At 30.1% G+C, this 14,166-nt stretch overlaps 1 protein-coding gene across 2 annotated transcripts; it reads right to left on the bottom strand.

Moving 5' to 3' along the window:
- Positions 1-494: 494 nt before the first annotated feature.
- On the bottom strand, positions 495-8,351 carry LOC118193091 (U9-ctenitoxin-Pr1a-like). 2 transcript variants are annotated; one of them, XM_035364142.2, is made up of 5 exons: positions 8,189-8,351; positions 5,996-6,110; positions 4,576-4,667; positions 762-815; positions 495-647 (listed from the first exon to the last, which is right to left on the bottom strand). In XM_035364142.2, exons 1-4 carry the CDS (start codon positions 8,228-8,230, stop codon positions 804-806), a joined length of 261 nt encoding a protein of 86 aa, XP_035220033.1. In that variant the 5' UTR covers positions 8,231-8,351; the 3' UTR covers positions 495-647; positions 762-803. The 2 variants fall into 2 exon arrangements, with proteins under 2 accessions (XP_035220033.1, XP_035220025.1); XM_035364134.2 differs by lacking the exon at positions 762-815 and having other exon boundaries at positions 8,189-8,350.
- Between the last annotated feature and the right edge of the window lie 5,815 nt (positions 8,352-14,166).

Below are 14,166 nucleotides of genomic sequence, written 5' to 3'. Positions count from 1 at the left end.
AATTAAATAATCCAATCCAATCCTTTCACCAGAATACAAGTTAATTTCAGCTTAAATAGCTATCAGAACTGTATTTACAGAGAATAACATGGAAAAAATCTGTTAAACGTATGATTACAGAAGGCATCGGCTGGAGGTAAGTTAATTTAGCTTATGTATTTTATTGCTTTAAACGCTGACGTTCTTGAAAGGCCGCAAATAGTGGTGGCTATTACTTGTAAATCTTTAGCTAAAATTACGACTAATGCTCTAATAAACTTTTTAGTTTAGTTAAGTTATTTCTTTTTTGTGCTTAGTTAGACTTGTACTTATTTGTTAAGATGATAATTCATTGAATGAGGAAGGTTAAGCGAGTGAAATTAATTTGCTAAGTGGATTTAATCTTACAATATTTGATACATTTATCTATAACTATAGGTAAAACATGTAATCAACAGCGGGTGTTTTTCACGTATATGAGAGAAGGAGAAGAGAAAAAGTCATTTCAAAGAATATTTGATGTTTAGAATAAAAGCATTTATTTATTCTTATATTAAAAAGTATTCTGACATAACAGAAAGTCTATTATTTCTAACATACTGCAGTCTCAGCATGTTTCATTTTTGGCATTATTCTCGAACGCAAACTGGACTTTTAGTGGATACAACCTGAAAAACAAAAATAAACTTTAATTTTTCAATTGGAAAATGAACCTTTGAATATATAAGTTAAAATAAAAAAGTAGTTATCTTTATATTAAGAAAATCAATAAATGCGCTTACATTTTGAAATTTTTTGTGTCACTTACAGTGAAAGCTGGCATTTTATAGTTGCAACTGTAAGAAATATTTCCATTTGTTAGTTACTCATATGGGCCTAAACAAACTTGCATGAGGAATATTGAAGCAGTTAATTGTGGCAAAATGAAAACCAAAGCTACTTTTATTCAACTTATTATCTATAAATTACTTTTATTAATATTTGAAAACTCATTAAGAGTAGAAATTTGTGGAAATAATTCAGAACTAACGTGTTTTTGTATATAATAGATACAAAAGAAAAATATTTGAGCTTGGAACTTTTTTAATGGGAAAAACAATAACATAAAAACTTATGTTTAGTTTGTACTTAAAGCAGCCTACAGGCTTGACAAACATGATAAAAACTTGCTTATTTTTTAAGTTTATCTAACCACTTTATGCTCGAAACAATTCAAATGATAATTATCTTCCGGCACATTATATTACTGCCGTTATCAACATTTAAATGCACAGCATTATGTCTCAGAGGACAAGAGCTCGAAAAGACAAGACCTTTAGTTTGCTATTATACTGTTTGCGTAAGTATTACTTCAAATCATATGGATATCTAAAATTGATTATTCACCCCTGTAATCAGAAACATTGTCATTTTTCTCTCGAAATTACGTTAGAATTTTACATGAATTTAATACCAATTCTGTATTCTACCACTTTTCGTAATGTGAAGTTCACATCAATTTTTCAAACAAAATTTACAAAAATATATATGTTTAAAACTTTTAAGTAAAGCAGAAATTTTACAGCAAAAACAGTAAGTACTAACTGGTGGTTTAGACACCTTACATATTCACTTAAAAAGTGTTTTTGATACTTAATTTAAAAACCTGTAATCAGATCTATGTTAATACATCTCATTTCCCCCTTTTTTTCGAATGCACAGTTTGTATTACAACCATTAAAATTTTGTTCATTTTGTGCAATGTATTTTGTGCATTTGTCACTCATTTGCTTCAACTGTTACAAGTTAGAATATGTTCTGATATTAGAAACTGTAGTAAGCTCCGTGCGTGGTTTGTGTTCTGTTATAAATCACAGGTTTCGCTGGATCGAAAATAAAGGATTTGTTTAGATATCGTACGAAGAGATTCAATTCAATATAAAAAGTTTGGCGCATTAAAAGATCCGACAGAAATTATAGCTGCTAAGCTTATTTGCAACATAACAGGCACTTTATTTAACTGTAATGTAACTAGAAACTCGAGCAGATATTCTATAAAATAAACACTTAAAAGAATGAATGCATCTTAATTTATACATTCATAGATCATTGAATCCACCAGTCAGTATTGGTTTATATCACGGACCTGGAGGTGAGCTATACATGTTTTACATATAAACATGAAATCATACTATTGACATATAAAATACTGAGAGTGCGATTATACAGGGAAAAGAGATTGTTTATAAAAAGATTTTTTTCGGGAATAAATTTGTTTTTAGCAACTATTTTGAAGTTTAATTTAATTTTATAATTTATTTGATCTTAGAGAAAGCGTTTCCTTATTTTATTAACTTAAAGTAATGTTTATACCAAGCAGAAGATATTTCTAATTTTCCTTGCATTATTTAAAGTAGATTAGGTAGGTTCCAACTGGTACTAAAAATGCGCCTATTCCTAAGTTTCTTGACGGCACCTAGGATTAATTATGTCAATTTCTATATGGCATACTAAGTAGTACTTGTTCCTGATTTTTATCATATTATCCTAATATTACCTTATGTAAATTGCGTACGTTCCAATACAATATTCTCTTCACTTTGTAATTATTAAGTACCGTAGCTACCTACCTTAATTTCGAAATATCTGAATTTAAAGTTCTTTAAAATTAAGCTAAATTTCTGCATATCCGTACTAATTTAATGCACGTGTGTGGACGGATAAATAAAGGAAATTTATCCAAAAGCAAATTTCTAAAATTTAAATAAATGACAAAGTTGTATAAAATAGTAACTCTTAAATAATTTTAAATAATTAACGTACATGAATGGTTTTGAAAATAATATTTAGTTAAAATAAAAAATGAACATTTTATTATGCTTCTTTTCTTATATTCACTTTCCTTTAGACAGAAAAGCATAGTGTAATGACAGCTATGATAAGATGTTCAACCCACTCTACGAATTCATATACACGCATATACTATACATTCAATGTAATCTAACCGTTTGTTCAGACATTTCAGTGCCCATTTGTGTATCTCTTGTCATTTAAAATTAATTTTAATCTTTGCGCTCTTCTTAAGTAACTAAAAGCCTTTGTGTGATAACATTATCATGCATTGTTTTTGTCTTCATCCATCCACTCTTTTATGTAGATCATTCCCATTGAAGTATGAGTATTCCCATAAGTATTGAAAGGTTTTATTTATAGTTTTAAAACCTCGACAACAAAATTTGTTTTAAGAAGTCACGGTGGTTTTAACACTTTAATCGAAAATTTCTTCTTACTTTACACAACTAGGGGCGCATTTTTAAACAGTTATGAATTCGCTTTAAGATTTTAACTGCATTCGAAACAGCAGTTAACACACTGGTTGCATCAATTGGTAGGTTGTTTCAACATATTTCACAATTTTATATTCAGTAAGTCTGAGAACCCTTTTTTGTAAATGACAATGCACGAATAATCCAAACACGGATTTCAATTCATGTAACGCGTATCATAAAAGAAAAGCAACTTTAGTTTGCATTTAGACATTAAAAACGTTCATAAAAGTAGAGCTTAATTTTATTACAAAGTTGTTATTTTCTTTGTGTATAATTTTAAACATAGTAATTTTTTATTTTATTTTGCATTTTTACCACTACTTGTTGCTGCTATGAACGCACAATTGAACTGGATTTTGAACTGTTCTTTACTTTGTATTTCTTCCTTTATATATATTTACATAAAAGCCGTAATAAAAGGGAAATTGTATTATTTGATGCTAACCGAATTTAGAATGCAGATTTATAAGACCTGAATTGATTTTGATATCATATCAGAGTTTCATTAAATAAAGACTAAAATAAATAAAATAAAATAAAATAAAATAAAATAAACGCTAGTAAATTTTCAAACAGTACTCAAAAGAAGTAACTTCCTTTTACTAATGCAAAATTAGTAAGAAGCTTGAAATGTAAAATTTAAATCAAAATTTTATGGAATATAAAGTTGAAACACTTGATTCTTCGAAATAGTAGCAAAGTATTACTTAAATGCAAAGCTTATACTGATTTCAGATACTGATACCGAAGGAATATGAATAGTTTTTTTAATAGTTTTAAAACACTAAACGGGTACAAATTGATGCCGAAAAACCTTTGCTGAATTAAAACTCAAAGATGCTATTTCCCTTTTGGATATTAGTTTTGATGAAAATTAAAAATCGCGTTTAAAAGTAAATAATCAATGGCAGGAAAGCATATGATAACAATTTTGAAATTAATATAGACAAACCAGTATCACTTCTTGTTTAAAATTCTTTAATTAACTGAACTCTGGTAAATGTCATATTTTAAAAATCACATTTTTTAAAATGGGAATTTTTTAATTCGGCCCTAAATATTCACTTGTGTTTGAATTAATGTAAAATAATTGCAGAAATACAGTGCGTATTTCCAAATAAAAATATTCCGGCCGTTGAAACACTAATGTATGGATAGCGTAAGATTCAGAAATAATATTATTCGATTATATGACGGCTCCTGTCGGATATAATGGCAGACAATTCATTCCTAATGAAACATACATGCTAATATAGCCGGAACTTAAAGAATGTTATTTCAAACTTACCTCCTCCGTCTTAACGCATTTCAGCCCTTCTACGCAAGGACATCTCAAATAATATTTTGCAGTTGATGGGGGATAAGGATCACAAAGTTCACCTTAAAGACAATAATATAGTTTATTTGAAGCATCTTGAATAAAAATCAAGTAAAAGAAATATAAATGGAATTTTTAAAATTAGCTTCATCATATTGCATTGTCATCGACGAACACAGTGTGTAAAAAATGTGAACTCACTAGCTTATCGGAAAGTAGTTTAAAACTCGATGACAAAATTCCATTCTCCGTGAAATATCCCGAATAAACTAAATAAAAACTTATAAAAATATAACATAACAACATATACGTAAATGTAATGAATGTAATTGCAAAAAAAAAAAAAAATAATAATTAGGAAAATGATCCTTCAGCGAACCGAATTTAAAAATACCCTCTTTCACCCCCTTTTCAAATTTTTGTAGGAACTTGTAGGTGAATGTATCAATATGCACTAAAATGTGCACAGAATTATTAAAACAGAATACTGTTACGCACAGAAATATTTGCATATTATTGTACGACATTGCTATGCAGCCGTCTCAGCTATCCAGTTAATTTAGATGACTAAATCACGTGCTTGATCCCGACAAAATGAATATAAGTTGCTCTTTCTGCATGTGTTCGAAAACGTTTACTTTAGCTGCTGAGACAATATAAGGTAAATAATTTTCAATGGTTAATAAAAGTAGATATTGCAGTGAAAAACCTCTTTTTACTTAAAATTACCGTTATAGTTACTGTGATTTTTATAGCAATACTCATACGTAAAGTAGAAAAAATTTCATCGGTTCATTTTTAAAGAATTATCTCATCTTTTCTTTCATTCTTTCGAGGTAAAAATGTTATTACATGTAGCTTTGAAATGAAAAATCTGTAGTTTGAACTCTAGCAAGAGAGAGATGATTCCTCACGATTCCTGGATCTAGAAATTATAATGATCTCTACACTGGTTTGCGAATTAAAAATATGATGAGGAGCGGTAATTCGTGCCCACTTAAATATGGCCGACTGGGTCTCACCTTCTTTAATCCGCCTTAAATCTTTAACATGCATTTCTCTGTGTGTATAGTTAGAATGCGACTTTTGAAAAATGCCCATGCCTATGAATATAGCTAGCAAACATTTTTAAATGAATTAACCTATGGTAAGTATCAAATTATTAAAATTATAAAATTAAAATTTTATATTTTTGATATGAAATTTGACTTGAGATTTGCTTTCGTCTGTAGTTGTATCAGATATCCATATTGTTGACTCATCTCGGTAATGAAAATGTATTTGCTATATCTATTTTCTTCTAAATCATCAACGAGCTGTGAAAACAGTGAAACATATGAAAGCTACTGTCTTCCTTAGCTTATATTTAAGTAAATTATTCACAGCTGACCTTCTTTGGCCATTTTTCTACAAACTCCTTTTCTCCATTCTGAAATACCACCAGTGCAACAATAGCCGTCAGGACAGTCTACCTGCGAGTAACACCCTCTCTCAGAAGCGGAGACCTATGAAAAAAAGCAAATTCAAATAAAAATATTTTTAAAATTGGCGATCGATAAATTGATACCATTTATTAATTCATGATCTCAAGTTTAGTTTGATTATTCTAAAGTACGCGAAGATTATGAACGTAAGAGAATTAATAATTTCATGGAGTATTTTCTAAGGAAAATTGCTCATGTACCTCACGTTACATAAGGAATAAAACCTCGTAAACGCCATATAATCATCCATTCGCCGATATTTGAAAATCGGTCAAATTACCAGTGTTCATAATCTTTACCGTTTTGCTGCTGATAAACCCTCATGCCAAGTTACTAACATACTTAAGTTATGACAACAAATATATAAAAAAACAAATATATAAAAAACAAATATATAAAAAATATATGTTATATTTACTTTAATAGTCTCTGTTTACTCCGAGATGTTGTTGCAAACGCATTAATGAACTCATGATGATATAAAGTATTTAACATTAAAATAAAAATATTTGTAACCTTTATATGCCTTTTACTTCCTTGTACGAAGTAAAAGAGAAGTATTGTAAAGACGAAAATTTCAGGCATCATATTTCAACGAAAATATCCATTTTCACCGCTATCGAATGCAATTTAACGATGTTTTTGTCCGACATCTGTACGTAAGGACAGAATAAAAGACTCTTTTCCTCCAAAAGAATTATAAAAATGATTTTAAATAAATTCTGAAGAGAATTTTTCGTGGCGTCTGTACGTATGTATGTATCTCGCATAACTCAAAAACGAGTAGCCACAAAACGTTGAAATTTTGTATATAGGACTGCTATAACATGTAGATGTACCTCGTTTTTGGATGGCAATCGGCCCCACCAAACATATATATATATGTGTGTGTGTGTGTGTCCACTTTGTTACCCGGTTCGGTGATCTCAGTTTCTTCACTCTTATATGTTTGTAAATTGTACATTTTTTGCTTTAAAAATGATTGAATTATGTTTTTCTTATCTTCTGATTAAGGTTTTTATGCCTATAGTAAATCTGTATGCAATAATTTTAGAATTATCAACAATTTTATAGTTGTTTAAGTGCCGCTAAGCCTAATAATTTTTTTGATGGCGGCCATTGCTTGTTTACATTTGAAACAGAAGAATAGTGGATTTGTTGCCAATCTAGAGAAACTTAGCTTCGCAACAACAAAGGTAACGCCTTCATTTATTATTACGAATTAAATCATGCTTAATCCTTTCTGGAATTTTTTCGAGGAAATAAGTGTTTAAGATTTACTTCGTAATATTTAATACAGATATTTTGAGTTTTTATGTATTTTTGCCTTGTCGCGAAGTGAAAACTGAATTAATTGAATGAGAAATACTCAATCGTCTGTGAAAAACTGTTTCTTTTTTTGTTTTGTTTGCTTAATTTCTTTTATGCATCGTCTTAGATTTATTATAGTATTTGACTAGAACATGTGGTAACGATTAGATAATTCTTCAAATGATATAAATTTTGTGCATTCTGAGTTATAATATGAACGAAATGCAACGCTGTTAGGGGAAACTGGCGTCACAGTGTCGCTATGGTAAACAAATGTAGTGAATTTTAAAGAGTGCATATATTCTATTGTGGTTTATGCGCTATCGAAGAAGTAGATTTTATTCAATCCAGTAAGTTTAAATGAAATGCAAGAAAAAATGCGTATAATTTAATATTCTATACAAGGAAGTCATGTGATGTACACATCAGATTTTTTATTACTGCGTTTGTTAACGTGTTTTTTTCTGCTCAAAATTAAATTAATGCTTTAATTGTCATTGAACGTACAATGAATTCATACGTGCCTTTTAAGCCTGTTGGCCTGTTCCAGCAAATAAATTCGTACTATATATAGTTATGACTAATGACAAATAAATACAATTTGAATTCGTTTAAATGTTTTTTGAATTACCGACCTAATTAATATATTTTTTCTGCATAAATAAATAATCTATGAAAATTTAGAAATTTCAAATTAATATGTTTGCTCTACAGATTGTACTTTAAGGATCAGATTATCATTTGATGAGTAACTTATTTTCCAAATAAAAAAAATTAAATGTACTTACAGTATAAATTACGATGAGAAGGCAGAACACTAAGAGCTTCATTCTTCAATGAATTCAATCTTTTATTCTTCTTCGATAATGCTTATAGAAACTAACGGTCTAGAATGAAAAAAAAAAAAAAAAAAAATATAATCTTCATAAATGGAACAAATTTCTCCAAGTAATTCTTATACGCTTATCTGTGAAACTTATAATCTGCAAAATGTTCACAGATGTTTATTATCATTTTGAAGTATGATCAAGATGAGATCAATCTGCTTTTTCTATGAGAATGTACAGAGAATAAGTTATCAGTAGACTTATAAGAGTACTTGGGAGAAACAGGTGTGCAAAAATGTATTTATCTTTTAAGCAGCGTGATTAATATAATTTGGGAAACGGGGCGTATTTCTGAATATTTTTTCTTAAGAAATCCTATAAAACTGCGGTTTTGGAAAGAAAATGTGAAATGTAAATTTTACCGGCGTTATTCTGGTGTTAAAAATTAAATAACAGATACAGTTTAGTTTAATTTAATGAAATTGTTTTGGGAATATAGAGTAATATAAGACAGAAATGTTATCATAAATTAATAAAAGCAACCCCTTATTATTGTCCCTAATATTCATAAGAGCAGTAACATCCGAAACCTTAAACTGCCTAAAAAGAGTTGGTATGTTCCCTTGTAGTTGAACCCAGATTCAAATATAGGCGAGCGGGTTGACTGCATTAGAGTTTTGAAGGTTTTTCGATTGTGTAATGGGAATGAACCAGTGGTCTCTTGGAAACGTCCTCTATGAAGACACTATTTTGTTTTGATAGCTAGCTCTCGAGGACTGTCGTTATCTAAATTATCTCCCAAACTAATGCCTGTTGCAGCCACACTCATTCTTGCATCAAAGTTGCTCTTAAAACTTGGACAGCTTTCTGAACCAGTTCGCATATTGCAGTTGCTTTTCTAACATCCCAGAATTGTTCTTTCATTAAATTCTGGAGATCTGGCTCAGCAAGTCATACGTCTAACCTTTCTCACTTTGAAGGTATTAGTCCACCTGTTGAGATCTAACCAGATGAACTTTATCATACATAAAAAGAGGCTGTGAGCTAGTTGATTCCTGAAAATCGCGCCTAGGACTCTTACCTCTAAGGAGTCGGGCCTTTGTTAAACATACGGAATGGTATGCAATGTAATATACGATCTACATTGGGCGTTGTGGCTATCGAACACATTTGCCGAGAAATTCAAATCCTGTCATTTGTAACTGTTTTCACAAATTGGAGATTAAAATAGGAAATACACTCATCAGGAATCTCTTGCAACTTTAATTTGGGATTGACCTGCAGCAAATCTACAAATTATTCTGTACCTCATTCTTTCATCTAAACGTTAATAGTTACTTATTCTACCTCAGTGTATGTGACAGTAAACAAGATTTTAGAACGAATGTCATATCATCGCTGTTGTATACTGAAGAACTAGGCGCGGATCAACAAGTAACCACATTTTATGGTAATTACTCTCGAAGTGCTAGTAGAACATATAGGAGCCGGATCATATTTCGATGCCAGTAATATTGGAGTGATATTTGATAATATGCTTTCTAATTTTGATTCAGTATTTCTTGAGAAATTTGGAAAAAAGGTATGTTTGTTCTCTTACTTTTGAACTGCGGATTATTACGGTATTTATTATGCATATATATCTTGAGCCAAGATGCTTGTATTATAGTAAAGGTTCTTCCGAATGCCTTCTATTGTAACAAATTTCATGGTATATGTATTTGCAATGGAGATGCATCTTGAAACCACAGTTGTTTCCTTCCTACAAATTTTCGCGGAATACAGCACTTTTTTGTTTCAGCCGAAAATTCCAGCTCAGAGTTTTATCATTCCATATCCGCTGAAAGGTAAAGTGACAGTAGTGATTTCTCATACTTTTGAAATATAAATCTACCATAATAAAATAATAAATAATTATTAATTCTTATAATAAACTGTGTATTACGATAGCTGGAAAGTTTTGTTTATAGCTTTGAAAATGATAAGTTCATTGTTATATTTCGCTGAATCCCCCTCGATATATTTCGATGAATTTTTTTCTAAAAGATTACGTGTCAAAGTCCATTAAGACATTTTAGTTACTAAACATGTTTAAGAATATGAAAATAACATAGTGGGTTTACATTTTAACATCTATATAAATAAAGAAAGGTGTCTTTGCCTTTCACTCAAATGTTAGTTTTATTCCAATTTTGATGAAATTTGGCTAACTCGACCTTCAGAACAAGAAAAAAGTCAGTGTTACATACAATTTTACAAAAACGACACCACGAAGTCTACACTTTTATATACTTTATATGTTATGCTGATTTAACGAACGTTTGATTAATCAGCAATTTAAAAGCTTTGTGTTACCACTCTGCGAAATGTCAGATACTTTAAATTTAATTAGAAAATTCAGAGTTGTAAGTTGTGTTACCATTCGGTAAAACGTAATTTATTTATTTGCCTTTCAAATTTTATAAACAAACTCAGCGATTTAAGAGAATTGTGTTGCCATTTCCCGAATTAAAATATGTTTATCTTTCAAGAGGCAGTGTATTGTGGTTCAGGAAAACATAAGGTATTTAAGTTTTCTTTCAAATTTTTCCGTTATTAATTAACAAACTAACGTATTTAAAAACAGTAAAAGCAGATTCATTTCAGTTATTATTAATTACCAGCTGGACCCGTGGAATTCTACTATCTAAATTCTTGAAGAATTACTTTTTAATTTTATTTTCAAATTTTGCAGCTCAATGCGCAAAATTCTTGACCTCACAGTATAAGGTATTTTTTCCACTTTCCTAGTGTCCTTCGTGGTGTAATGGTTCTGCACGCTGGGCCGGTATTCTAAAGGTCCGTGGTTCGATTATCGGTGAAGGCGTTTGCTATTTTTCATCTTTTCTGCCTCTAAAAAATCCTAATGACTCTACAACAGGTCTTTTCAGTTTAGTTCATTAGCATTTCTTACATTATCTATCTATATATCTCTCTCTATATATAAGAGTGTCCATTTGTTTGTTTTTGGGTGTGTAATTCATAGAAATCTACAGTTTTATACGGATCTTGATGAAATATTGCACAGTTGATCTTCAAAGCATACTGTCAACATAAAATTTCGAAAATCTATGTATGGAGTCCACACTCAAGGTGTGTACATTGTTCTACTCGCGACATACATCTTGACCCAAAACAGTAGTAAAACATTGCCCGCATGAGGTTTCGAAAAAACTACCCCCATCCCCCCAATGAAACCTCTTCACTCTCCGTAAAGCTCGAACAACATCGAGGACTTAGCTAGTGAAATAAATAGTAATAGTGAATAGTAGCAGATACAGAATAGTATAAAATAATATTGAATAATATAGAAGAATAATAGCCAAATAAATGTCCGCCCTTGGAGAAATGATTGCAACTCTACATTTTTGTACAAAGCAACAATTACCGTGTTTGACCAATAAAAAGACGCACTTTACTCTTTTATGCGTATTTTCTAAAAATAGCAATACAAATACGCATTTTACTCTCTTATGCATATTTTCTAAAAATAGGGTACGTGTTAAAATAGAAGATATCCGCCAATAAAATTATATTTAGTATTTTTATTTAAGAAAACTTTTTGTTGCAACAGAAAATTACTATTCACTATACATAAAATAACAGATGCCGTGAATTACATATAACACTATTTTATATTTAATTTGGAATCATAACTACTGCGTTGTATTTTTACAAATGTCTCCAATAATTACAAAAAAAAATTCTTCAACATTCAGCATTTGATTCGATTTACGAACCCTGAAAACCTTAAATATTATTACATTTTAAAACAAAAAAAAAAAAATTGGTTATCCTTCATTCGGAGATAAAATTTAGGGAATTTGAAAGACAGTCTGTCTTTCAAATATTTTCTCAATAATTTTATAAGAAACAATAAATAAAGTAATGCAAGCTGTGTATTACTGCAACGGATATTAAGTGTAACAAAATATATTTTGTTTAGAAAATTTATAACTTTATCTTGAGCACTATGTTTTTTTAAAACTTCAGATACAAAGTGTATTTTAATTATTCTTTTTGGCATTTTAAAACTTTTAATACAAACACTGGTCAAATTTTCGACGGTTTAAATTCTTTATAAATAATATTTCTGTAGATGAAAGTAAAATATTCGCAAAGAAGATGAACTGTCGATATTTTGAGAATTATTTATTTATATTTCATGTTAAATTTTATTTTTCAGTTTATTTATTTTCTGAGATCGCACGTCACAATCACAAACAAACCATCTCCATATTCTTTTTATTATTATTAAACACAATAATGATGAAATGAACCATCTATGTTTTAGTAAAATTAAAGGGTATATGTTTGTATTAGTTACATAGAGAAGTTTCAAAGCGACAGCATATCTAATATCTCTTGAGTTGTTGATCTTAAACCTAGTATTCCCATTCAAGAAACACTACCCGAAAGCTTGAAAAAGTATCAATACAAAATTTTGGATTCAGAAATGTAACATAAAACGGCCACATTCCAATTAATTGAAACTAATTCTCCTAGCTGATGTGCAACATATCTCGGTTTAATCAAACTTGAGAATGTGGAAGTTTCTGTCTCAGCATATAAGACACTGAATGACTGCTGTGAAATGATTTCATAAATCGATCTTCTTTCCGTTTCTAAAAAGGAATTTGTCTTTGAACTTTGACATCAAAATATCTATGCTACCAAAAGAATCAAGAAACGTAAAGAATGTCAGTTTATTGACACAAAGCACGTCCTTCTGACATTTAACACGCCTGATTTGCTAAGGAATACAAAGGCTGGATATTTATGGTGCCCTGTAGGACCTTATATTCCAAACCCAATTCATTGTACCAGTGCGAGAGTTTCGTCCATTCAAAAATATTCTGTCGTGAAAACCCTGCATATGCTTTATGCTCAACAGTCGGCCAAGACAGTGAAAACTCCACCTTTGAGCCACTATATGATACAGCAAAGGTTGCCACTCGGCATTTTCTAGGTCCTATCCCAAGTACATATCTGAAAAGCAAACTAAAGTCTTCAAAAAATAGTCTTACCTAGAAACTAAAATAATAGTATAAAAAACTTAACCACAGTATAATATATCATATGCCAATGCTGTTAAAAGCACTAAAACAATAATTACTCAAGTAGGCATAAGTAAGTAGAAAACACTCATGTGAACACACCGAAAATTGTTATCATTTCTCAAAACACAAAAGATAAAGCATAAGAAACAAAAAAATCAGAACACTAATCAACAATACAGTGTATCATCTCTTCTGAAAACCTAAACATCGAAGGCAGAGATTCTGAGACAGATGTAGTGGATGGACTGGAAGTTTGATGAAAACGTAGCACAGACGAACTATTTTACAGTAGTATTTTTGAATCGTGTTACATCAGAAATAAACTTCGGTATACCTAAATATATATCTTCAAAGTCTAGATTTAAAAATATACCATTTATTATTTTGTCACAAAATTTCAACTGGCTAAGCTAACTGGTGGCCGAGTGGTAAGATATTGATAAATACTGATGGACAACCTAGAACTTAAAATTTATATATATAGTAGGATTATCTATCTATATATAGATAAGCCTACTATAATTAAACTTAGGAGATAATATAATCAATTAACCAATTTTTTAGTAAATGAATTATATGTTATAAAATATATAATATATATAATTAATTTTTTGCAATTCGGGATCTTCCCCTAAACCAGTACCTTCTAGAACATTCGCATCTATTACATAACCTTCTCATATAAAAGCTGCATCATACGTTTTTCCACATTTTTCTAGAAGCCACTCTGTTACATAACCTTTCATATAAATGCTGCGTCATAAGTTCTTCTACACAGATGCCTTCTCGCCTTCGTCCTGCTAATGCTTCCGCTATGCTCCTCTTACTTTGTTAGAACGT

The sequence above is a fragment of the Stegodyphus dumicola genome, chromosome 6 (assembly GCF_044657685.1).
Source record: "Stegodyphus dumicola isolate Sdum_Otavi_A_Nest chromosome 6, ASM4465768v1".
Taxonomy (NCBI): Eukaryota; Metazoa; Arthropoda; class Arachnida; order Araneae; family Eresidae; genus Stegodyphus; species Stegodyphus dumicola.
Note: the sequence above shows the minus strand (reverse complement) of the source record. Positions and strands in the feature narration are given on the sequence as shown.